The sequence below is a fragment of the Loxodonta africana genome, chromosome 4 (assembly GCF_030014295.1).
Source record: "Loxodonta africana isolate mLoxAfr1 chromosome 4, mLoxAfr1.hap2, whole genome shotgun sequence".
NCBI lineage: Eukaryota > Metazoa > Chordata > Mammalia > Proboscidea > Elephantidae > Loxodonta > Loxodonta africana.
Window position 1 is genome coordinate 39,623,282 of NC_087345.1, and position 27,596 is coordinate 39,650,877.

General features: G+C 40.2%; 1 protein-coding gene across 3 annotated transcripts in view; it reads right to left on the reverse strand.

The window, feature by feature from the left end:
• PLEKHG7 (pleckstrin homology and RhoGEF domain containing G7) overlaps positions 1 to 27,596 on the reverse strand; it is a 77,499-nt gene that overhangs the window by 35,286 nt on the left and 14,617 nt on the right. For all 3 annotated transcript variants that reach the window (XM_064283741.1, XM_023559587.2, XM_064283742.1), the window contains 2 exons: positions 3,852 to 3,979; positions 185 to 225 (listed from right to left, as the gene is read on the reverse strand). In XM_064283741.1, coding sequence (XP_064139811.1) covers positions 185 to 225; positions 3,852 to 3,979 — 169 coding nt within the window. The remainder of the gene's footprint in view (positions 1 to 184; positions 226 to 3,851; positions 3,980 to 27,596) is intronic.

Consider the following 27,596-nt stretch of genomic DNA (forward strand, 5'->3'; position numbering starts at 1 on the left):
TTTTCAAGACTGTAAATCTTTATGGAAGCAGACTACCACATCTTTCTCCCATGGAGCGGATGGTGGGTTCAAACTGCCGACCTTTTGGTTAGCAGCCAAGCACTTAACCACTGTGCCACCAGGGCCCATCTTCTTAGCTGCAGGAGACTTAATTAAAACAGAAATGACATTGTGCAACACTTACCACTCCCCTCTTGGAGAAAGGCCATCTTGGCTTCTTGGATTCTGGTGGGTGAAATTAAAGAAAATATACTATTACTTTGAGTAACTAGTGATAGATTGTGGCAATGCTTTATAAACCCTGCTTTTTCCATGAGCTAAACAGAATCGTTCTGCTTTAATGCTCTTTCTTTTGAGAATGCACAGAATGAACATTTATACTTATGCCAATGAATGAATGAAGCAATGCTGTTACCTAAAATTTGGCATTCTATTGCTGACTTAAGGTGACGTTACCTCTCCCTTCACTAGAGTATTTTTAGCCTCCTTTCCCCCATCACTTGCAGAAAAATCAATAAATGGAGTGAAGATATTAAGTAATGTATGTAAGACAGTAAACCATAGGACTCTGAGGCTGAAAGGACTGGTTGATTTTTACAGTATCCTACCATAAAATAAAATAAAATATCCCATCATATGCAAGGTTAAAAGCCTGACCAAACTTGAGACTTGGAGAGTGCATCAATCCAGTAAGGTGTGGTTAAATGAAGATTCCTGAAATAGGGAAACATCAACACATGTCACCAACTAAGTTGGGGCTTACCGTAGCTATTGGCTACCATCCAAGAAGTCTTTAAGTATTGCTTTGAGTTGAGAAGTTATTATTCAATCACACATATTTTTTGATGACCAGGAAGTAGAGATTAGATTCTGGCATCTTAATTTTTATGTTGATTGTATCAATTTGTAATGCAACCCAGAAAAAGCTGGAAATAGTCCCTTGGGTTTAGATGGGATGTTCTGACCACTCAATACACAAAAATGGATGCCTTGTAGGTCTCTCTTTTTAATCAAATTCACCAAGAGGCTCTGTGTAATGCTTTAATCAGATGGAAGCAATTACCTGGATAGCATTTACTACAAAGGATGTGTTTGTGGGATATTTGCCCCTGTAACATTGAAAGTAACCTGTTAAACTGATTATTCTCTCCCTCATTTGGACCACCTTATTGATCTTTATAAAGAGGAGACTAGGTGGAATATCCCTCAGTGACATATTGGCGTCACCATTTATAGCTTGGCATTTGAGAGCTCTTAGTCCTCAAATGCTCGGTGGTAGATTATTATGTCCAATTTGAATTGGAACAATTGGGGGTCTTTGGTCCTTAGCAAATCCCTTTCCTTTGCTTTTATAACTTTGGAGATATTTTGGAGGCCTTGGGAAAGCTTCACAGGTATTCAGAAGAAGATTTATATGCGTCTTAAAAAAAAAAATTTTTTTTTTAAAGACATTGAATCCACAACATTTCTTTACATGTATTAAACATTAAGTTTTGCTGAATCAGAATCTCTTGTTCAACAATATCTCCAGGTGATTCATATGCACATCAAAGTCTGAAAGGCATTGCTTTAGACCGTGATTTTGGGCCCTGAAAGCTCTATTTTAAACTGATTGAGAAAAGGTGATGGAAGAGTACGGTGGAACATGTTGCATATCTGTTACTGTGGTGAAAGGACTTTATTGTGATCATACTGTGTGGCACATAACAAAGAACTACTTTAGGATTTAGAAGCACCAAAGAATTATAACCCTGTTCCTTAGCATGATGGTTCTCAAACTTTAGCAGGCATCAGAGTCATCAGAGTCACCTGGCGGGCTTGTTAAAAAACAAATTGACTCCAGCAATGGAGTTTCTGATTCAGTAGGTCTGGGGTAGAGCTGAGAATCTGCATTTCTGACAAGTCCAGAACTGACATTGAAGATGCTGGTCCAGGACCATCCTTTGGGAACCACTGTTCAGTTGTTATGGGTTTGGAGTGTTTGTGAAGCAGCATGAAACATGTCCTAACCTCTGTAAAGGTTACATTGGGTTTAGAACCAGCTCTGATTTCTAGTGGTGGGTCTTTGAGCAGATCACTGAACCTTTCTTGGTTTGTTTATTTGAATTGTTGTGAGTAACATATCAGTCAGTAGATGTGAAAGGGATCTACAAAGAGTGAAAGGCTATACAAATGGTAGCTATGATGTCTTCACTGGTGGCTCCTGGGTTCCACATACAGAAAACTACAGCTGCACATATGAGTGGTCAAAGCAGCCTGGAGAAAAGGACAGTGGACTAGCAGTCGCGAGTCTGGAACCCATCCTTGTGGTACAAACTAGCTGACACTATGGATCGGTCTCTTCCCTGTTCCGGGTTTCCCACTGCACATGTGTGAATTAGGAAGGAGCCTAGTTTGGTGTTTTCCAAGCTGTGCTACCAGGTGTCCTAGGCTTTTGAGGATGCCTCGGAGGAGAGTCTTTAGGAGCCACCTTGTCTTCAAACATTGCAATTCCACCTGTATCTGTTTTACAGATTGGTATTCACAGTAAGACTGCTTTTGTAAAAAAGACCTCTGCTAAGGAAAAAACAAACACACAAAAAACTCCAACAAACCCATTGCCATCGAGTCGATTTCAACTAATAGCGACACTTACAGGACAGAGTAGAATTGCCCCATAGAGTTTCCAAGACTGTAATCTCTATGCAAGCAGACTACCACATCTTTCTCCTGCACTAAGAACAAAATTAGTTTATAAACTATTGGGGTGGATAATCTTTAAGTGTCCTTTTAGCTTTCAAAGGCTTTAATTTGCCTACCCTCGGAAACATGGGGAACACACCTTGAACATCACAGTTTTTCTTTTCTTTCCAACCCAGGTAAGGGTGCAGAAGATTCACCCCTAACGTGGCCTCACTCTAACTGCTGCTGACAGCTCTGCCTGCACCTGGTCAGTGTGAGGCTGAAGACCAGGAGCAGGGGTGGTGAGGAGCAAGTGTTACAGCAATGACAGAGAAGCTGCCCACCAGCCTGAGAGGACATTCCACTCTGAGATGGTCACCATCACTGGTACACCCATACTAAGCCTGCAGCTGCAGGTAAATTATATGAAAAGAGGACATTTTGGTTAAGAGCTTGGCTGCTAACCAAAAAGTTAGCAGTTCAAATTCACCAGCCACTCCTTGAAAACACTATGGGGCAGTTCTGCTCTGTCCTACAGGGTCACAATGGATTGGAATCGACTCAATGGCAATGGGACGGGACCTGAAAAATATAAAAGTCTATCTTTATAAACTGAATGCCCAATACCAGGACTGGTATTCAGCTGGTGTGATGGTTAATTTTATGTGTCAACTTGGCTAGGTTATGGTGCCCAGTTTGGTCAAACACTGGTCTAGATGTTGCTCTGAAGGTATTTTGTTGATATGATTAACATTTACAGTCAGTTAAGACTTGACTTTAAGTACAGGAAATTACCCTTAATAATGTGGGTGGGCCTCATCCAATCAGTTAAAGACCTTAAGAACAAAAACTGAGGCTTCCCAGAGAAGAAGGAATATTACTCAAGACTGTAACATAGAAATGCTGTAGGAGTTTCCAGCCTGCCCTACAGATTTTGAACTTGCCAGTCCCCACAGATGCATGAGCCAATTTCTTCAAATTAATCTTTGTCTATCTATCTGTGTATTCTATTGGTTCTGTTTCTCTGAAGAACCCTGACTAATACAGTTGGTCCCAATAATTGATGACTCATGTCTGTTCGGACTGGTCAGTGCATGTCTTCTACGAATTATTATTTTAAAATCTCCCCCACTTATTACAGTGTTTGTCATACAGGAGGCTGCAATAAGAGTTTGCTGAATGAACGGAACCTGAATTTAGCAGCAGCAGTGGGTGGTACAGGTAATCAGCAGCCCCATCTGACACCAGAAGGTCTCCAGGGAACACCTCAAGTCCAGGTACGTTCAGCACCACAGAACTCCGCCTATGTTCGTAGAACCTGTGCTCAGGAGACAAAAGGAAACAGCATAGAGCTGGGCAGAAAAAAAAAGAAATTTAGGTTCATTGCTGACACCACCTCTGGTCCTTGGGAAGTGGCTGCTAGCCACCTGACGTCTACTTGCTTAGCAAGCAACCACTGTAAGCTCCAGGTGTGGCAGGCCCATGATGACACATACCCCCTGTCTTTGAGCCTTACTAACCATTTATGCTTTTAACTAATCCAAAGCTCACCTAAAAATATCAATGCAAACACACCTTCCTTGTCCTGACTCAGAAGGATACTAGAACGAAGATCTCAGACACAAAAGTCTTTGCAAATCATGTACACTGTAATTTGTAAGGTGTGAGCAGAATGCATGAGTGTGGCCACCAACAACCCTGGAGTTCCAAAGTTGTTTGCTTGAAGTCAGCCCTTTACTTTTCCCCAGAGAGAGGTGAGAAATGCTATTAGAAAAGCTTAAATTGTTATGAATTGAATTGTTTACCAATAAGTTTACTTTTTAATCTCTGGTACCTATGAACATGACCTTGTTTGGAACTAGGGTCTTTGAAGATGTTGTCAGTTAAGTTAACACGAGGTTGTACAGGAGAAATGTGGGTCATAATCCAATCTGAATGGTATCATCATGAAAAAGGAGAGAAGAGACACAGGTATGGGCACTCAGTGGGAAGATGGCCATGTGAAGACAGAGGCAGAGATTGGAGTGATGCATCTACAAGCCAAGGATTGCCAGGAAGCTAGGAAAAAGCAAGGGAGAGTCCTCCCTTAGAGTCTTCAGAGAGAGCATGACCTTTCTGACACCTTGAATTTGGACTTCCAGGTACCACTTATCTGTCAGTTTGTCATACTGTAGTGGCTTGCATGTTGCTGTGATTTCGGAAGTTATGCCTCCAGTATTTCAAATGTCAGCAGGGTCCCCAGTGGTAGACAGGTTTCAGTAGAGCTTCCAGGCTAAGACAGACTAGGAATTAGGACCTGGTGATCTACTTCTAAAAAAAATTGGTCAGTTAAAACTATATGAATAGCAGCAGAACATTATCTGATGTAGTGCTGGAAGATAGCCCCTCAGGGTGGAAGGCACTCAAAATACAACTGGGAGGAGCTGCCCCCTCAAAGTAGAGTTCACTTTAATGATGTGGATGGAGTAAAGCTTTCAGGACCTTCATTTGCTGATGTGGCATGACTCAAAATGAGAAGAAACAGCTGCAAATATCCATTAATAGCTGGAATGTGGAATATACAAAGTTTGAATCTAGGGAAATTGGAAGTCATCAAAATGAAATGGAACACGAAAAGATTGATATCCTAGGCATTGGTGAGCTGAAATGGACTGGTATTGACCCTTTTGAATCAGACAATTATACGGTCTATTATGCTGGGAATGACAAATTGAAGAGAAAGGGCATGGCATTCATTGTCAAAAAGAACATTTCAAGATCTATCCTGAATTATGACACTGTCAGTGGTAGGATAACATCCAAATGCCTGCAAGGAAGACCAGTTAATGTGTCTATTATTCAAATTTACACACCAACCACAAAGGCCAAAGATGAAGAAATTGAACATTTTTACCAACTTCCGCAGTCTGAAATTCATCAAACATTCAATCAAGATGCATTGATAATTACTGGTGATTGGAATGCAAAAGTTGGAAACAAAGTAGAAGGATCGATAGTTGGGAAATTTGGCATTGGTGATAGAAAGAATGCTGGAGATCACATGGTAGAATTCTGCAAGACCAATGACTAATTCATTGCAAATACCTTTTCAACAACATAAATGGTGACTATACATGTGGACCTCATTGTATGAAATACACAGGAATCAAATCAACTACATCTGTGGAAAGAGATGATGGAGAAGCTCAATATTACCAGTCAGAACAAAGCCAGGGGCTGACTGTGGAACAGACCATCAATTGCTCACATGCAAGTTCAAGTTGAAGTGGAAGAAAATTAATACAAAACAAGTTCACAGAGCCAAAATATGACCTTGAGTATATCCCACCTGGATTTAGAGACCATCTCAAGAATAGATTTGGTGCATTGAACACTAATGACTAAAGACCAGACAACTTGTGGGATGACATTAAGGACATCATACATGAAGAAAGAAAAAGGTCATTAAAAAACAGGAAAGAGAGGCGGGGCCAAGATGGCGGACTAGGTGGACGCTACCGCGGATCCCTCTTGCAAAAAAGACTCAGAAAAACAAGTGAATCGATCACATACATAACAACCTACGAACTCTGAACAACAAACACAGATTTAGAGACGGAGAACGAACAAATACGGGGAGGCAGCGATTGTTTTCAGAGCCTGGAGCCAGCGTACCAGTCAGGCAGCTTCAATAACATCCGAATAGCCTGAGCCAGAGGGAGAATTCTCATAGGGATCTGACTGCATTTTTTTTAGCGGATTTTCTGGAAATACTAGTTTCCCAGTGATGGCTCGGAGACAGCAGTCCATATCAAACCACATAAAGAAGCAGACCATGACAGCTTCTCCAAGCCCCCAAACAAAAGAATCAAAATCTTTCCCAAATGAAGATACAATCCTGGAATTATCAGATACAGAATATAAAAAATGAATTTACAGAATGCTTCAAGACATCACAAATGAAATAAGGCAAACTGCAGAAAAAGCCAAGGAACACACTGATAAAACAGTTGAAGAACTCAAAAAGATTATTCAAGAACATAGTGGAAAAATTAATAAGTTGCAAGAATCCATAGACAGCATTCACAAATCCAAAAGATTAACAATGAAATTACAGAATTAGACAACGCAATAGGAAGTCAGAGGAGCAGACTCGAGCAATTAGAATGCAGAATGGGACATCTGGAGGACCAGGGAATCAACATCAACATAGCTGAAAAAAAATCAGATAAAAGAATTTAAAAAAATGAAGAAACCCTAAGAATCATGTGGGACTCTATCAAGAAGGATAACTTGCGAGTGATTGGAGTCCCAGAACAGGGAGGGGGGACAGAAAACACAGAGAAAATAGTTGAAGAACTCCTGACACAAAACTTCCCTGACATCATGAAAGACGAAAGGATATCTATCCAAGATGCTCATCAAACCCCATTTAAGATTGATCCAAAAAGAAAAACACCAAGACATATTATCATCAAACTCGCCAAAACCAAAGATAAACAGAAAATTTTAAAAGCAGCCAGGGAGAAAAGAAAGGTTTCCTTCAAGGGAGAATCAATAAGAATAAGTTCAGACTACTCAGCAGAAACCATGCAGGCAAGGAGGGAATGGGACGACATATACAGGGCACTGAAGGAGAAAAACTGCCAGCCAAGGATCATATATCCAGCAAAACTCTCTCTGAAATATGAAGGCGAAATTAAGATATTTACAGATAAACACAAGTTTAGAGAATTTGCAAAAACCAAACCAAAGCTACAAGAAATACTAAAGGATATTGTTTGGTCTGAAAACCAATAATATCAGGTACCAGCACAATACAAGGTCACAAAACAGAACATCCTGATATCAACTCAAATAGGGAAATCACAAAAACAAACAAATTAAGATTAATTAAAAAAAAAAATAAATAAAATAATACACATAACAGGGAATCATGGAAGTCAATAGGTAAAAGATCACAATAATCAAAAAGAGGGACTAAATACAGGAGGCATTGAACTGCCAGATGGAGAGTGATACAAGGCGATACAGAACGTTACAAGTTAGGTTTTTACTTAGAAAAATAGGGGTAAATAATAAGGTAACCACAAAAAGGTATAACAACTCCATAACTGAAGATAAAAGCCAAGAAAAATGTAACGACTCAACTAACATAAAGTCAAACACTATGAAAATGAGGATCTCACAATTTACTAAGAAAAACGTCTCAGCACAAAAAAGTATGTGGAAAAATGAAATGGCCAACAACACACATGAAAAGGCATCAAAACGACAGCACTAAAAACTTATTTATCTATAATTACACTGAATGTAAATGGACTAAATGCACCAATAAAGAGACAGAGAGTCACGGACTGGATAAAGAAACGATCCATCTATATGCTGCCTACAAGAGACACACCTTAGACTTAGAGACACAAACAAACTAAAACTCAAAGGATGGAAAAAAATATATCAAGCAAACAATAAGCAAAAAAGAAGAGGAGTAGCAATATTAATTTCTGACAAAATAGACTTTAGACTTAAATCCACCACAAAGGATAAAGAAGGACACTATATAATGATAAAAGGGACAATTGATCAGGAAGACATAACCATATTAAATATTTATGCACCCAATGACAGGGCTGCAAGATACATAAATCAAATTTTAACAGAATTGAAAAGTGAGATAGACACCTCCACAATTATAGTAGGAAACTTCAACACACCACTTTCGGAGAAGGACAGGACATCCAGTAAGAAGCTCAATACAGACACGGAAGACCTAATTACAACAATCAACCAACTTGACCTCATTGACTTATACAGAACTCTCCACCCAACTGCTGCAAAGTATACTTTTTTTTCTAGCGCACATGGAACATTCTCTAGAATAGACCACATATTAGGTCATAAAACAAACCTTTGCAGAGTCCAAAACATCAAAATATTACAAAGCATCTTCTCAGACCACAAGGCAATAAAACTAGAAATCAATAACAGAAAATCTAGGGAAAAGAAATCAAATACTTGGAAAATGAACAATACCCTCCTGAAAAAAGACTGGGTTATAGAAGACATCAAGGAGGGAATAAGGAAATTCTTAGAAAGCAACGAGAATGAAAATACTTCCTATCAAAACCTCTGGGACACAGCAAAAGCAGTGCTGAGAGGCCAATTGATATCGATAAATGCACACACACAAAAAGAAGAAAGAGCCAAAATCAGAGAACTGTCCCGACAACTTGAACAAATAGAAAGTGGGCAACAAAAGAACCCATCAGGAACCAGAAGAAAACAAATAATAAAAATTAGAGCTGAACTAAATGAATTAGAGAACAGAAAAACAATTGAAAGAATTAACAAAGCCAAAAGCTGGTTCTTTGAAAAAATTAGCAAAATTGATAAACCATTGGCTAGACTGACTGAAGAAATACAGGAAAGGAAACAAATAACCCGAATAAGAAACGAGGAGGACCACATCACAACAGAACCAAATGAAATTAAAAGAATCATTTCAGATTACTACGAAAAATTGTACTCTAACGAATTTGAAAACCTAGAAGAAATGGATGAATTCCTGGAAAAACACTACCTACCTAAACTAACACATTCAGAAGTAGAACAACTAAATAGACCCATATCAAAAAAAGAGATTGAAACGGTAATCAAAAAACTTCCAACAAAAAAAAACCCCTGGCCCGGACGGCTTCACTGCAGAGTTCTACCAAACTTTCAGAGAAGAGTTAATACCACTACTACTGAAGGTATTTCAAAGCATAGGAAATGACGGAATACTACCGAACTCATTCTATGAAGCCACCATCTCCCTGATACCAAAAGCAGGTAAAGACATTACAAAAAAAGAAATTTATAGACCTATATCCCTCATGAACATAGATGCAAAAATCCTCAACAAAATTCTAGCCAATAGAATCCAACAACACATCAAAAAAATAATTCACCATGATCAAGTGGGATTTATACCAGGTATGCAAGGCTGGTTTAATATCAGAAAAACCATTAATGTAATCCATCACATAAATAAAACAAAAGATAAAAACCACATGATCTTATCAATTGATGCGGAAAAGGCATTTGACAAAGGCCCACGCCCATTTATGATAAAAACTCTCACCAAAATAGGAATTGAAGGAAAATTCCTCAACATAATAAAGGGCATCTATGCAAAGCCAACAGCCAATATCACTCTAAATGGAGAGAACCTGAAAGCATTTCCCTTGAGAACGGGAACCAGACAAGGATGCCCTTTATCACCACTCTTATTCAACATCGTACTTGAAGTCCTAGCCAGGGCAATTATGCTAGACAAAGAAATAAAGGGCATCCAGATCGGCAAGGAGGAAGTAAAGTTATCACTATTTGCAGATGACATGATCTTATACACAGAAAACCCTAAGGAATCCTCCAGAAAACTAATGAAACTAATAGAAGAGTTTGGCAGAGTCTCAGGTTATAAAATAAACATACAAAAATCACTTGGATTCCTCTACATCAACAAAAAGAACACCGAAGAGGAAAGAACCAAATCAATACCATTCACAGTAGCCCCCAAGAAGATAAAATACTTAGGAATAAATCTTACCAAGGATGTAAAAGACCTATACAAAGAAAACTACAAAGCTCTACTACAAGAAATTCAAAAGGACATACTTAAGTGGAAAAACATACCCTGCTCATGGATAGGAAGACTTAACATAGTAAAAATGTCTATTCTACCAAAAGCCATCTATACATATAACGCACTTCCGATCCAAATTCCAATGTCATTTTTTAAGGTGATTGAGAAACAAATCACCAACTTCATATGGAAGGGAAAGAAGCCTCGGATAAGCAAAGCATTACCGAAAAAGAAGAAGAAAGTGGGAGGCCTCACTCTACCTGATTTCAGAACCTATTATACAGCCACAGTAGTCAAAACAGCCTGGTACTGGTACAACAACAGGCACATAGACCAATGGAACAGAATTGAGAACCCAGATATAAATCCATCCACATATGAGCAGCTGATATTTGACAAAGGACCAGTGTCAGTTAATTGGGGAAAAGATAGTCTTTTTAACAAATGGTGCTGGCATAACTGGATATCCATTTGCAAAAGAATGAAACAGGACCCATACCTCACATCATGCACAAAAACTAATTCCAAGTGGATCAAAGACCTAAACATAAAGACTAAAACGATAAAGATCATAGAAGAAAAAATAGGGACAACCCTAGGAGCCCTAATACAGGGCATAAACAGAATACAAAACATTACCAAAAATGATGAAGAGAAACCAGATAACTGGGAACTCCTAAAAATCAAACACCTATGCTCATCTAAAGACTTCACCAAAAGAGTAAAAAGACCACCTACAGACTGGGAAAGAATTTTCAGCTATGACATCTCCGACCAGCGCCTGATCTCTAAAATCTACATGATTCTGTCAAAACTCAACCACAAAAAGACAAACAACCCAATCAAGAAGTGGGCAAAGGATATGAACACACACTTCAGTAAAGAAGATATTCAGGCAGCTAACAGATACATGAGAAAATGTTCTCGATCATTAGCCATTAGAGAAATGCAAATTAAAACTACAATGAGATTCCATCTCACTCCATCAAGGCTGACATTAATCCAAAAAACACAAAATAATAAATGTTGGAGAGGCTGCGGAGAGATTGGAACTCTTATACACTGCTGGTGGGAATGTAAAATGGTACAACCACTTTGGAAATCTATCTGGCGTTATCTTAAACAGTTAGAAATAGAACTACCATACAAACCAGAAATCCCACTCCTCGGAATATACCCTAGAGATACAAGAGCCTTCACACAAACAGATATATGCACACCCATGTTTATTGCAGCTCTGTTTACAATAGCAAAAAGTTGGAAGCAACCAAGGTGTCCGTCAACAGATGAATGGTTAAATAAATTGTGGTATATTCACACAATGGAATACTACGCATCGATAAAGAACAGTGACGAATCTGTGACACATTTCATAACATGGAGGAACCTGGAAGGCATTATGCAGAGCGAAATGAGTCAGAGGCAAAAGGACAAATATTGTATAAGACCACTATTATAAGATCTTGAAAAATAGTAAAAACTGAGAAGAACACATACTTTTGTGGTTACGAAGGGAGGAGGGAGGGAGGGAGGGAGAGGGTTTTTTATGGATTAATCAGTAGATAAGAACTGCTTTGGGTGAAGGGAAAGACAACACTCAATACATGGAAGGTCAGCTCAATTGGACTGGACCAAAAGCAAAGAAGTTTCTGGGATAAAATGAATGCTTCAAAGGTCAGCGGAGCAGGGGCGGGGGTCTGGGGAACATGGTTTGAGGGGACTTCTAAGTCAATTGGCAAAATAATTCTATTATGAAAACATTCTGCACCCCACTTTGAAATGTGGCGTCTGGGGTCTTAAATGCTAATAAGCGGCTATCTAAGATGCATCAATTGGTCTCAACCCACCTGGAGCAAAGGAAAATGAAGAACACCAAGGTCACACGACAACTAAGAGCCCAAGAGACAGAAAGGGCCACACGAACCAGAGACCTACATCATCCTGAGACCAGAAGAACTAGTTGGTGCCTGGCCACAATCGATGACTGCCCTGACAGGGAGCACAACAGAGAACCCCTGAGGGAGCAGAAGATCAGTGGGATGCAAACCCCAAATTCTCATAAAAAGACCATACTTAATGGTCTGACTGAGACTAGAGGAATCCCGGCAGCAATGCTCCCCAGACCTTCTGTTGGCACAGGACAGAAACCATCCCCGAAGACAACTCATCAGACATGAAAGGGACTGGTCAGCAGGGGGGAGAGAGATGCTGATGAAGAGTGAGCTAATTAAATCAGGTGGACACTTGAGAGTGTGTTGGCAACTCTTGTCTGGAGGGGGGATGGGAGGATAGAGAGAGAGGGAAGCTGGCAAAATTGTCACGAAAGGAGAGACTGAAAGGGCTGACTCAATAGGGGGAGAGCAAGTGGGAGTACGGAGTAAGGTGTATGTAAACTTACATGTGACAGACTGATTGGATTTGTAAACGTTCACTTGAAGCTTAATAAAGTTAATTAAAAAAAAAAAAACAGGAAAGAAAGAAAAGACCAAAATGGATGTCAGGAGAGACCCTGAAACTTGCTCTTGAATGTAGAGTAGCTAAAGTGAATGGAGGAAATGATGAAAGAAAGAGCTGAACAGGAGATTTCAAAGGGCAGCTCTAGAAGACTAAGTATTATAACGAAACATGCAAAGACCAGGAGTTAGAACACCAAAAGGGAAGAGAGCATGTTTGACATTTCTCAAGCTGAACCGAAGAAAAAAATTCAAGCCTCGAGTTACAATAGTGAAGGATTCCATGGGCAAAATATTGAATGATGCAGGAAGCATCAAAAGAAGATGGAAGGAAAACTCAGATGCACTGTACCGAAAACTATTGGTTGTTGTTTAACCATTTCAGGAGGTACCATATGATCAAGAACCAGTGGTACTGAAGGAAGAAGTCCAGGATGCACTAAAGGCATTGGCAAAAAATAAGGATCTAGGAATTGACAGAGTACCATTTGAGATGTTTTGACAAATAGATACAGCACTAGAAGTGCTCACTTGTCTATCCCAAGAAATTTGGAGGACAGCTATCTGGCTGATTGACTGGAAGAGATCCATACTTATGCCTATTCCAAAGAAAGGTGATTCAACAGAATGTGGAAATTATCTAAAAATATCATTGATATCACACTCAATTAAAATTTCACTGAAAATCACTCAAAAGCAGTTGCAACAGTATTTTGACAGGGAACTGTCAGGAACTCAAGGTGGATTCAGAAGAGGATGTGGAACGAGGGATGTCATTGCTGATGTCAGATGAATCTTGACTGAAAGCAGAGACTACCAGAAAGATGTTTACCTGTTTTTTATTGACTATGCAAAGGCATTCGTCTGTGTGGATCATAACAAATTATGGATAACATTGCTAAGAATGGGAATTCCAGAACACTTTAGTTGTGCTCATGAAGACCCTGTACATAGGCCAAAAGGCAGTCATTCGAACAGAGCAAGGGAATGCTGTGTGGTTTAAAATCAGGAAAGGTGTGTGCCAGGCTTGTATCTTTTTACCATACTTATTCAATCTGTATGCTGAGGAAATAATTTGAGAAATTGAATTATATGAAGAAGAATGCAGCATCAGGATTGGAGGAAGACTCGTTAACAACCTGCTATATGCAGATGATACAATATTGCTTGCTGAAAGTGAAGAGGACTTGAAGCGCTTACTGGTGAAGATCAAAGACTACAGCCTTCAGTATGGATTGCACCTCAACATAAAGAAAACAAAAATTCTCACAACTGGAACAGTAAGCAGCATCATGATAAGTGGAGAAAACATTGAAATTGTCAAGGATTTCATTTTACTTGGATCTACAATCAATGTCCATTAAGCAGCAGTCAAGAAATCAAACGATGTATTGCATTGGCCAAATCTGCTGCAATAGACTTCTTCCAAGTGTTAAAAAGCAAAGATGTTACCTTGAAGACTAAGGTGCTCCTGACCCAAGCCATGGTATTTGCAATCTCCTCATATGCTTGCGAAAGCCGGACAATAAATAAGGAAGGCCAAAGAAGAATTGATGCCTTTGAATTTCGTGAAGAATATTGAATATGCCATAGACTGCCAGAAGAATGAAAGTATATGTCTTAGAAGAAGTACAACCAGAGTGCTTCTTAGAAGGACAACCAGAATGCTCTCACAAACTTTGGACATGTTTTCAGGAGGAACCAGTCCCTGGAAAAAGACATCATGCTTGGTAAAGTGGAAAGTCAGTGAAAAAGAGGAAGACTCTCAATGAGATGGATTGACACAGTGACTGTAACTATGGACTCAAACACAGCAAGGATTGAGAAGATGGCACAGAACCAGGCAGTGTTTTGATCTGTTGTACACAGGGTCGCTATGAGTCAGAACCAACTCGATGAAACCTAACAACAACAACAGCCTTCAGAACTCGGAGATTGTTAAATTTCTGTTCTTTGAAGTTGCCTTGTTTGTGGTACTTTGTTACAGCAGTCGTAGGAAACTAATCCAAGATCTATCCTCCTGCTCATTTCCTCTACCCCATTTCATGAAACTTCCTGTTGTTGAATGTTCACAAAATAAGTGATTGACATATTAGACATAGCGGGGAGCAGCTCCAAAATTACAGGGTATTTGCTTCATGATTTCTAAGGATCATCTTTTGCACTTTTCCAGTTAAGGAGCAAAAATGGTTAGGGGTCTCCACCCCTGGAACCTCCCTGATATCATTGAATCATGGGAATTTTCCTAGCTTTCCCATGAGAACCGTTCAGATATTTCTTCGGTCTGTTCTGAGGGATGTTGTCTTAGGTTCCCATGAGTGATCCAAAAGTCAACTCTGACTCTTTCCCCCTCTGGGTTGAGACACTTCAGTGGTTCTTCATCACATACCAGATAAATACCAAGTTTTTAAAACATATGCATAAACCTTCCTTGAGCTGGCCCTATTTACCTGTCTGATATTCCTTATTTTGCAATTTATTCTCTGGAAACAGGGAAAGGATCATAATTCCTCATACAAAATGGTGTTTACCATTCTTGAACCTCAGTGCTGGAAATGCTCTGCCCCTCCATCCCCTCCCTAAACTTATCTACCTCCTACTCATCCCACAAGACTCAGAGCCATGGACTTATCTATGCTAGTGGTTTAGAGCTATAGCTGCTAACCAAAAGGTTGGCAGTTCGCTCCTTGGAAACTCTACGGGGCAATTTTACTCTGTCCTGTAGGATCACTATGAGTTGGAATTGATTCAATGGCAACTTTTTTTTTTTTTTGGTTTAAGTAGCCTAAAAAGGAAATACTTGAAAAAAATTGGGCTCAGCCTTTATCAAATTAACTATATTCTCCTGGGATTTTAAAATCTGTTTTGTCTTGCCCTCTCTCTTCTCCTTTCTCTATTTTTTGTGATGAAGCTTTATGATGATGTGGTAGACACAGTTCACTGCCAATCCAATGTGCACGCTTTCCTTTTCCTTGCTAACAAAGCCCTGCACGAGCCCAGTGGATAAGGCACTGACATGCTTTAATTTTCTCGCGGTTAGTGGAGGCCATGTAACCCAAACCTGGCTAATGAAATTTAAGTGGGAGTTAGGGTAGAATTTTTTTTTTTTTTTTTAGGGTAGAGAAGCTGGGAAAAGTTTTTCTAAGGGGAATAACTTGGATAGCTTCTTCCTTTTACCTTTTGCTGTTTGCCTTTCTTGCTGTGAGGAATATGGTTTGATACCTGAAAGTACAACGGCCATCTTGTAAAGATGGTAGCAGAAGAGGAAAACAGAAGGAGGCTGGCAGGTTGCTGACATCACCCTGGCCTAAGCTTTGGTCATGTTGCAAGAGAAAACAACCTGTATTTGCTTAAGCCGTTCTACTTGGGTTCTGTTACACGGCAGGCAAGTGCTGTTCGAACTGATACAGATCCTAACTGATATTGATCTCCCCATTTTCTCTCTCCATCTCTAAGAAAAAGGCCATTTTTCCACATTCTCCATTTCTGCTTGACTTCTGCTTGCAACTTTTTATATTTCTCCTCTAGTCATTATTTGCCAATCCAATGTCCATAGGAACGGAGGGGGGTGAATTAGGTGAGTTAGAAAGTTAACATGGTATGAACGAGAAATACCACTCACATGCATCATATTGGATACATGACATTGGATAGACACACAACGTCCATCACAGATACTGCCAGGAGTTTTTACAGTGCTATTTGGAAGGTGTTGTATAACAGAAGATGATACGGTCCACCAGAAGAAAAACCCTGAAGTGAAATATTAAAAGCTTCACCATCATGTTTATACTTATAAGGATATACTTATAAGGATTCTAGAAGTATATAATGAAATTTGGGGGCCATGGGGATGGTATTGGGTGGAGACCGGAAAAAGTCCAACAATTTGAATGAGAAATATAACCTAAGTGAGTTTTACTCACTTCCTGTTTTTTGCTTGAGATCTACTTGTTACACTATCTGATAAGCACTATGAGTTTGGTAGTTTTTTAGATTCTATAAACTGACTTTATATTCTCTAGAGGCCTCAAAGAAAGGCATAGCTACTGGTAGGGCAAAAGGATTATCTTCCCCGTCACCTCTATACTCGCTTATTTGTTTCTCCTCTGTAGTACTCTGAAGTGGTGGTTAGCAATGTGCAGTCAGATTGCCTGGATTTTAATCCAAGTTCTGTGGGCTTGGGCAAGTTAAGTAATCTCTCCGACCCTTATTTAGCCATTCGTGAAATGTATACAATAATAATACCTACCTTTTTTTTTTATTGTAATGGGTTATTGTGTGAGGATTAACTATATTAATAAAGATAACACACTTAGAGCAGTGTCTGGAATTTTGTAAGTAAGCTTTCAATAAATGCCATTATGCTGATTGCTGAATACATTACAATATAATGTTCTATTTATGCTTCTACCCTCTTTACTAGACTGGCAGGCCCTTAAGTGGAAGACACATGTCTTATCATCATTTATGTTGGTAGGAGCTAATTTACTACTCAATCCATTGTTTCTGAAGACCACGAATGACTGATACAATCCTACCTCATGGTAAGCATCTTACTTTATAAGATACTTTTGCAAGTTTATGTCTTCTGTAACCCTGTAACACTAAACTCCTAGCTCCTGTTCTAAATCCCTGTGGTTAGTGGGGCTCAATAAACATTTGTTGAGTAATGGAAAAATAACCAAGTTTGCACACACCCAGCATCATCGCTGTCATCCCCCGATACAAACTTCTGCAGAATGTGTGTTCCAGGGTTATCTAGGGACTTATTGTTCTTAAAACGTCCTCTGCACTTCACACCTCCATTCCTTAGCACAGGTGGGTTCTACCTGCTTGCCTATCTCCACTTTGTCTACCAGGCAAACTCATACTCATCTCTCAGTTCCAGCTTAGACATTCTTCCTCCAGAAATCCTTTCTAATCCACATAGGTAGAGCCAACACTCTTTCCCTCCCTCACCCCAACTTGTCTCTTTATAACGATTTCACCGAAGGCTTGTACTATGTCTTACATATCATAGCATCTAAGTACCTAGCATAGAACCTAATACAGAGCAGGTAATCAAATAAGCTTGTTGAATAAATAGGCATGTTGACCTAAAGAATGATATACTGACAGGCCTCGAATGAATTTGTTTTTCCATACTGGATCATAAATGAATAATTATATACACACACAAAAGCAAAATGCAATTTGAATGACCGATCTCCCATTAAAGGGGTAAATCACCCTTACTCATTTCACCCCTATCCCAGGTACCCTCTGGCAGAAGGCATCCATTAGGGAGGGTATAAGCCAGGTTTTGAGGTTAATTCGCGCATATGGAGCAGAGGGAAGTCAACTGGCTCACACAGGGCTTGAGCCATGACCTTGTCTTTATTACACTGGTATTGAAAGCCCAGTGGTACTCATTCTGGAAAGGCGGGCATCCCCCTGGAAGGGCATAACAGATGTGAAATGTTTGTGTTCATCAGAAGAAGGCATGGGTTAATAAAAATATCAAGAACCACAACTGTAACTATTTAGAGACCTAGGTAAACAATACCAAAAAGTATCTCACCAGTAATATGAGAAAAACATAAACTGGTGCAGAAAATGCATGCCTGGCAGTGAGCTGTATTTCTGAGCACTCTAATAAGGACCCCTGTCTGTGTCAGAGGTCCCCTGTCTGGGGTTGTTCGGGTCCTTTGGTTAACGATATTAATGCAAGTGGTTACAAAGAGTTCAGAATGACTTTGAGCGTAGATCTCCTGGCAGGGTACAGAGCTGGTGGTGCAGTGGTTAATTGCTCATTTGCTAACTGAAAGGTTGGCAGTTCAAACCCTCCAGCTGTTCTGTGGGAGAAAGATATGGCAGTTGGCTTCTGTAAAGATTTACAGCCTTGGAAACCCTGTGGGGCATTTCTACTCTGCCCTACAGGGTCGCTATGAGTCAGAATTTATTTGGTGATGGCGAGTTTGGCAGGGCATGAGGTGAGGAAAGAGTGTTGGTGGTTTCAAACTGATATCTTATTTTTGCTATTCCAAGCATTAGGAGTGTTTCTTAGAAAAGTGGCATGTATCCAGATTCCTTGTGTCTCTTTCTGGATTGGGAGACAATCATTGCAATGAGTTCAGAATTCTATACTCTCTGCCTCTCTGACAAAATGGCATCTGTGTGGAGTGGTGGCGTCCTGCATAAAGAGGAGAGGGAAGAGGGTTTTGTGATACCCGATTTCCTCACAGGGAGATTAAGCTAGGAAATGAGCTAAAAATAAATGCAAAATTCTTGGGGTGTGGCTAGCAAGGCATTCTCACTCTGTAAGGACAGTACAACTTCATGCCGCCCCTCGTTTGTTTGGAAAAACACAACTAAACAATCATTCTTGAGAAATGCATTTTTTTGGTTTGATGCCTGGCTCTCCTGGTCCTTTGCTTCAGGACAGAATGACACGACCCAGGTGGTTGTGTGAGTGGGTGTCTGACTCAGATGTGGCAGCCCTCTCTGGCCTTGCCCGCCCCACCTCTCTAGTTCACATTCTCAAATACGGCCACACTTGCACTAACCCTGAGCTGCGTTGCCCCAGGCTGGTCAGATCCGAACGGACTAGTCCCATGGTAGGTGGAATAATCTCCTCGTCTCCTGTCAGGTACCAGAACATCTCTTTTTTTTGTCCTCTGCTGAAGATCCAAAGGTCCACAGCGTGGGCTGATGATGGCAAGAATTCAGAGAATCCAAGGAATTTCCCCCCATGACTGGCCAGGCACCCACACCCATGTGTCAGCAGTCAACAATGAAGCCACTTTTGCATGTTGGTGCCAGGAAAGTTTCTGGCGGAAATGTCTTCCAGTGGACCTCCAGTGCACACACTTTGTAAGGAGTGGGCTGGTCTTGGTGAATATTATTCTAATTTAAAACCAGCTGGCATTTACTGAGTACCTACCATCTGTGAAGTGCTTTACATGTGTTATCATATTGATTTCCACAAGCACCCTATGAAGTGGAAATTACTCTGAGGGATAGATAGATAAGGAAGTCTCTTGAGGTCACACTGTTATTGAATGACAGTTACAATTCAAATGCAGGTCTGATCCCAAAAAGACTGTAAATAGGAAAAAGAGAAAAGGATACTCCAAAGTATTTTAAAGCACAAAGAGATTTTTTTCCCAATATATGTTTTTTTTATCTTAATCCTTTCATTCTTTAGAGATATGCATTGCCTCTCTGACAGACACCAAACCATACACGGCCTATGCTGTGGCCCCTACTTTTTTTTTTTTTAATTGTGCTTTAGGTGAAAGTTTACAGAGCAAATTAGTTTCTTATTAAACAATTAATACACATATTGTTTTGTGACATTGGTTGCCAACCCTGTGGCATAACAACACTTTCCCCTTCTTGACCTTGGGTTCTCCATTTCCATTTGTCCAGTTTTCCTATCCTCTCCTGCCTTCTCATCTTTGTCCCTGGTCTGGTGTGCCCATTTATTCTCATATACATGCTTTTTTTTTTTTACATGCTTATACTACACTTTACTGTTTGTATTATAGGCCTGTCTAACCTTTGGCTGAAGGGTAAACCTCAGGAGTGACTTCTGTACTGAGTTAAAGGGTATCTGGGGGCCATGATATCAGGGTTTCTCTAGTCTCTGTTAGACCAATAAGCCTGGCGTTTTTTTTTTTTTTTTCTGTGAGTTAGAATTTTGTTCTACATGTTTCTCCAGATCTGTCCTGGATCCTCTATTGTGATCCCTGTCAGAGCAGTCAGTGGTGGTAGCTGGGCACCATCCAGTTGTGCTGGACTCAGTCTGGTGGAGGCTGTGGTAGTTGTAGCCCATTAGGCCTTTGGACTAATCTTTCTCTTCTGTTTTTGTGTATGGTGTAAGGTATGGGTCCTGCTTCATTTTTTTACAAATGTTCATCCAGTTTTGCCAGCACCATTTGTTAAAAAGACTGTTTTTTCACCATTTGATGGACTTTGGGCCTTTGTGAAAGATCAGGTGGGTGTAGGTGGATAAATTTACATCTGGGTTCTTGATTCTGTTCCATTGGTCAATGCGTCTGTCATTGCGCCAGTATAAGGCTGTTTTGACTACCGTGGCTGTATAGTAGGTTTTGAGGCCAGGTAGTGCAAAGCCTCCTACTTTGTTCTTCTTTAGTCATGCTTTACTTATCAGGGCCCTCTTCCTTTTCCATATAAATTTAATGATTAGTTTTTCTTCATCTCATTAAAGAACATGGTTGGTGTTTGGATCAGGACTGCATTGCATTTGTATATTGCTTTGAGTAGAATTGACATTTTCACAGTGTTGAGTCTACCAACCATGAGTATGGTATGTTTTTCCATTTATGTTGGTCTCATTTGGTTTCTTGCAGTGGTGTTTTGTAGTTTTCTTTGTATAGGTCTTTTATTCCCTGGTTAGATTTATTTCTAGGTATTTTATTTTTGGGGGGCTATTATTAATGGTATTCTTCTCCTGATTTCTTTTTCGCAGCTCTCTTTATCGGTATATAGGAAGCCAACTGATTTTTGTATGTTTAGCTTGTATCCTGCTACTCAGCTGAGTCTTTCTGTTAGTTCCAGTAGTTTTCTTGTGGAGTCTTTTGGGTTGTCTATTTTTTATGTATAATAGTATCATATCACCTGCAAATATGGATGGTTTTACTACTTCCTTACCAATTTGGATGCCCTTTATTTCTTTTCCTTACTAGGACCTCCAGCACAATCTTAAATAGGAGTGGTAATAAAGGGGATCCTTGTCTTATTCCTGTTCTTAGGAGGAATGTTCCTGCCTCTCTCCATTGAGAATGATGTTGGCTGCTGGTTTCGTATAAAAACCAAAACCAAACCTGTTGCCGTCTAATCAATTCCAACACATAGCAACCCTATAGGACAGAGTAGAACTGCCTCATAGGGTTTCCAAGGAATGCCTGGCAGATTTGAACTGCCGACCTTTTGGTTAGCAGCTGTAGCTCTCATGCCCTTTATTATGTTGAGGAATGTCCCTTGTATTCCTATTTTATTGGTGTAGTGGTTAAGAGAGTTTTCATCAGGAATGGGTGTTGGACTTCATCCAATGCCTTTTCTGCATCAGTTGAGATGATCATGTGATTCTTTTGTTTTATATATGTGGTAGATTATGTCGATTGATTTTCTAATGTTGAACCATCCTTGCATAACTGGTATGAATCCCACTTGGCTGTGGTGTATTATTTTTTTGATATGATGCTGAATTCTGTTGGCTACAATTTTGTTGAGAATTTTTGCATCTATATTCATGAGAGATATTGGCTTGTAATTTTCTTGTGATGTCTTTGTCTGGTTTTGGTATCACGGTTATGCTGGCTTCATAGAATGAATTTGGAAGTGTCTTCTCATTTTCTATGTTCTGAAATAGTTTGAGTAGTACTAGTGTGAGCTCTTCTCTGAATGTTTGGAAGAATTCTTTAGTAAAGCCATCTGGGTCAGAGATTTTTTTTTGGCGGGGGGAGTTTTTTTTTTTTTTTTTTAAGTCACCTTTTCAATCTCTTTTCTCGTTACGGGTCTATTCAGATTTTCTATCTCAGTTTGTGTTAGTTTAGGTAGGTAGTGTGTTTCCTGAAATTTATCCATTTCCTATAGGTTTTCAAATTTGTTGGAGTACAGTTTTTCATAGTACTCTGATACAATTCTTTTATTTCAGTTGGTTCTGTTGTAATGCTCCCCATTTTGTTTCTTCTTTGGGCTATTTGCTTCCTCTCATGTTTTCCTTTTGTCAGTTTGGCCAGTGGTTTGTTGATTTTGCTGATCCTTTCAAAGAACTAACTTTTATTTTTGTTGATTCTTGCTATTGTTTTTCTATTCTCTATTTCATTTATCTCTGCTCTGATCTTTATTATTTCCTTTTTTCTGGTGGCTGTTGGCTTCTTTTCCTGTTTTTTTTCTATTTGTCTGAGTTGTAAAACTAACGTTTTGATTTTATCCCTTTCTTCTTTTTTGATGTGTGCATCTGTTGGTATAAATTGACCTCTGAGCACTGTCTTTGCTGTGTCTCAAATGTTTTGGCATGATGTATTTTCATTTTCATTTGATTCTATGAATTTTTTTTTTTTTAATTTTTATTAAGCTTCAAGTGAACATTTACCATTCCAATCAGTCTGTCACATGTAGGTTTACATACATCTTACTGCCTTCTCCCACTTGCTCTCCCCCTGTTGAGTCAGCCCTTCCAGTCTCTCGTTTCGTGCCAATTTTGCCATCTTCCCTCTCTCTCTATCTTTCCATCCCCCCTCCAGTCAAGAGTTGCCAACACATTCTCCCGTGTCCACCTGATTTAATTAGCTTACTCTTCATCAGTATCTCTCTCCCCCCCACTGACCAGTCCTTTTCATGCCTGATGATTTTATTCCATCTTTGATTTCTTCTGTTACTCACTGGTTTTTAGAGCAAGGTGTTATTCAGTTTCCATGTGTTTGATTTTTTTTCCTTGCTCTTCTTTTATTAATTTCTTCTTTTATGGTGTGATCAGAGAAGATGCTTTGTATTATCTCAGTGTTTTGGATTTTTTTGAGGGTTGCTTTGTGATCTAGGATGGGGTCTCTTCTGGAGAATTTTCCATATGTGTTGGAAAAGAATGCATATTTTGCTGCTGTTGGGAGACACGTTCTATATATATCTATGAGGTCAAGTTGGTTGATTGTGGCCTTTGGATCTTCTGTATCTTTACTGAGTTTCTTTCTAGATGTTCTGTGCCTTACCGAGAGTGGTGTGTTGAAGTCTGCTACTATTATTGTGCAATCGTCAATTTCTCCTTCCGGTGCTATCAGAGTTTGTTTTATGCATTTTGGTGCCTTGCCATTGCATAGGTAGATATTAATATGGTTATGTCATCATGGTGAATTGTCCCTTTAATCATTATATAATGTCTTTCCTTGTCTTTTATGGTAAATTTTGTTCTAAAGTCTATTTTATCTGAGGTTAATATTGCAACTTTCTTTCTTCGTTGCTGTTTGCTTAATACATTTTTTTCCATCCTTTGATTTTTAATATATTTATGTCTTTGTTTCTAAGTTGTGTCTCTTGTAGACAGCATATTTATAGGTCACTTTTTTTTTTTTTTAAATCCATCCTGTCACTCTCTCTCTTTCTAGGTGCATTTAAGTCATTTACATTCAGTGATTATTGATAGGTGTGAGGTTTTTGCTGTTATTTTGTAGTGCTTTTTTGTTTTGTTTTGTTACTCTTACTGTCCCATACTGACTTCCTTTTGTTTGTGGATTTTCCTTTTGTTTCTTTTGTTTTTGTAGATTTTGTGTTTACTGAGACTTTATGTTTTTCTTCTTTATTTTTATGAGCAGGTTTGCTAACTTTCTCTGTGGGGGTTACCTTGAAATTTACCCCATCTTCCTAAGTTTAAACCAGCCTTTTATTACTTGATATTGCCTTGATTTCCTCTCCATTTGAAAGTTCTATACCTACACCATTTATTTCCCCTTTAATTGTTTTGACATTGCTGTCATTTACAGATTGACTTCTTTGGTTCCCTGTTGTCAGTCTTTTAGTTTTGTTTTATCTTTAAGAGTTCATTACCTAGGTTGGTGTGACACTTGGAGGGTGGAGCCAGGGGTGGTGTGGACAAGGTCTGGGCCTGGGCCTGGGGGTCTGGAGGTCTGCACAAATGCTGTTCAGGGGCATGGCACTTGGTGTATGGTGCAGACAGGCAGGAGGACAGGGAGATGATGTGATGTGTGGAGCTAAGTGGGAGAGAGAAAGAAGAGAAACAAGAGTGAGAAACAGAAGCAAAAAATTAAATAAATAAAATGGTGGCACAGTAGGATTCTGTGTGTGGGGCAGGGCATACCCAGGGAGGCCATGTGCCAGCGCCTCTGTAGCCAAGCAGCGCAGCATGGCCTGTTGAGAAGAGATGGGGACAGTGCCCAGGGTAGGTGGGCAGAAGAAATGAAAGGAAGCAAGGGAAAGACAGAAAGAAACAAACAAATGAACAAACAGAAATATGGAGCTGAGGGAACCAGCATTTGGGGACAGGGCAGAACAAGGGTGGTGGTGAGCTGGTGTCTCTCTTGCTGGGTGGCACGGCATGGCCCACAGGATGGGGTGGGGGTAGTGCAGAACCTGGGTGGAATGGAGTAGGAAAAGGGAGAAGGGAAAGATAAAGAAAGGAATATGGTGCTGAAGGAGCCAGCGAATGGGGGCAGGGCAGGCCTGGGGAGGCCATGTACTGGTGGCTTTCTAGGCAAGTGGTATAGCATAGCCTGTCAGAAGGGTGGGAGAGGTGGCACGCAGGGCTAGGTGGGCAGAAGATAGGAAAGGACAGAAGGGAAAAAGAAAGAAAAAACAAAAAAACTGAAAACAAAATATGGTGCTGAGGGAACTGGCCACTGGGGGTGGGCTGGAACTGGGGTGGCGGTGAGCTGGTGTCTCTCTCACTGGGCAGCACAGCATGGCCCATTAGCAAGGGGCAGAGGCAGTGCATGGCCTTGGTGGGAGGGAGAAGGAAAAGGCAGAAAGGAAAAGATAAAGAAAAATAAAAAGTATGATGCTGAGGGAGCCAGCCAGTGGGGGCAGGGCAGACCCTGGAAGGCCATGTGCCTGTGGCTCTCTAGCCAAGCAGAGTGGCATGGCTCATCGAGAAGGGGTGGGCATAGGGCACAGGACTAGGTGGGTGGGAGAAAGAAAAGGAAGGAAGGGAAAGAGAGAGAAGAAACAGAAAAACAGACAAACAAAAATAAATGATAGCACTGAGGGGACCTGCCATTGGAGGCAGGGTGGGCCTGGTGTGGCAGTGAGCCAGTGTCTCTCCACCTGAGTGACTGTGGCCCATTGGAAATTGGTGGAGGCAACGTCCAGGGCAGAAGGATGAGGGGGGAAGGTGTGGGAAAGTGTGTATCTCTGGTTACTGGGTGCTCTGTCTCCTGTTGGGAGCACTGTGAAGTTGCCTTGTCATACTCCTTGTCCAAGTTTGTTGGTGGCTGTGCTCCAAGATGGCGAATTCATGCTGTGTTAGCTGTTAGCTCTGCTCGTTCTCTGTTCTCTGTCAGTTTCTTCTTCCACTTGGTGCTTGGTCTTGCTCTTTATCCCTTTGTTTGATGCTGAGGGTTCTAGGATTGATGTTTATAGCTGTTTACTTAGTTTTTCAGACCTCTGCTGCAGAGGGATGGCATGGTGCTTCTGTCTATAGTGCCATGTAGGCTCTGCCTCCTCCAAAGTGATTTTTAAAATGATATAATGAGTGTTACTACTTCAGGTAAAAGAGGGGTGTAGTAGGTTGAATGATGTCCCCCCAAAAGATATGTCCATGTCCTAACCTCCAAAACCTATGAATGTGACTTGTTTGTATAAGAGGCTTTGCAAATGTAATTTAGTTAAGGAACTCAAGATAAGATCATTCTGGATTATACACTTGGACCCTAAATCCAATGACAAGTGTCCTTTTAAGAGACACCCAGAGGAGAGACACAGAGAGGAGAGGAAAAGTCCACGTGAAGATGGAGGCAGAGGTTAGAGCGATGCAGCCATAAGACAAGGATCTCCTGGAGCTATTAGTTGCTGGGAGAGGCAAGTAAGGATTCTCCCCTAGAGCCTTCAGAGGAAATGTGGTCCTCCTGATACCTTGATTTTGGAGTCAAGAGGCTAGAATAGAATAAATTTCTGTTGTTTTAAGCCTTCCAGCTAGTGGTACTTTGTTATAGCAGACACAGAAACTAATACTTGAAATAAGACAATTTAGGGGGAAGGGCACTGTACTTGTGGACCTGATTCCCAACAATGGCTTCATTACATCCAGGGCTTTGAATCAATTCTCCCCAATTCAGTCATGGCCAAGGAAATGAAACCGGAACAGATCCGAATCTTCAAAATTTGCGTCAACCAGAATGATAACTGGAATGGGAAAAATTATAGATCGAACCCTGCTGGAAACTTAATCTCCCTCTAAGAAAACAAGGGCAGAGTATGTATTGCATAGCATTCAAATCTCTTGCCCAGGGGATTTTGAGCAGAGTCAGAAACAGTGGTGCCCTTCTTAAAGAATGTGTGTTGCTCTCCACAGTCCTGCCGGGGGACGGCTTATCCAATAAGCAAGGTATGCATGGGCTTACTTGTGCTTGCTTACTAATCTTTAGTGTACAATTTCACCTGTTTCTCACCACGTCAAAGATGTGGTGAAGCCCATTTGAAATTGTGCACTACAGATACATGTGCAATACAGATGTACAGTGATGTATGTGTTTAATAGATAAAAATCTCATCGAAGGTATTACAATTTGTATAAGGGATGATCTTATCCCTTCCTCTGCTTTGAATGACCCCAGTGGTTGCCTGTCAGGTGAGTTTATCAGGCACTCTTCCTCAGAAGCTGTATAGTTCTTGTCTGGTAGTAGAAGCTCACGCTTCTTTCAGCAGGCAGCTTTCCAGCAATTATATGACTAGAAAAGGTAGGTCTTCTATGTTAAGAATCATAGTGTTTTACTCTATGCAAGAAATATTATAGTGCAATTTGGAATGCTTGCTTATAACTACGGGTTGATTACACAGGAAGAGCAAATTAAGAATCAGTAATATCCTAAAAAGCAAAACAAAACACTCTTTTCTTTTTCTTTTTTTTTTTAAGTAATCAATAGGAAAATATCAACTGCACTCACCATTATTGAACTGTAGCTCTCCTGGTCATGTTTGGGATGTATTTTGCACCATGAATCTTCGGAGAACTTTCCTTTGCATTTTTTTACTACATGTTCCAGTGTAACTTTCTACCAAAATGTTCCGTTTGCTGGAAATTCAATTGGGAGGGCGGAAAGGTTGTAGTCTCGAGCGCACTCCCCAGAGCCCAGCATACAGCCTGGCATGTGGGGGCTACTTCATAAATGTTGAGTGAACAAGAGGAAGGCTCGTCCCTG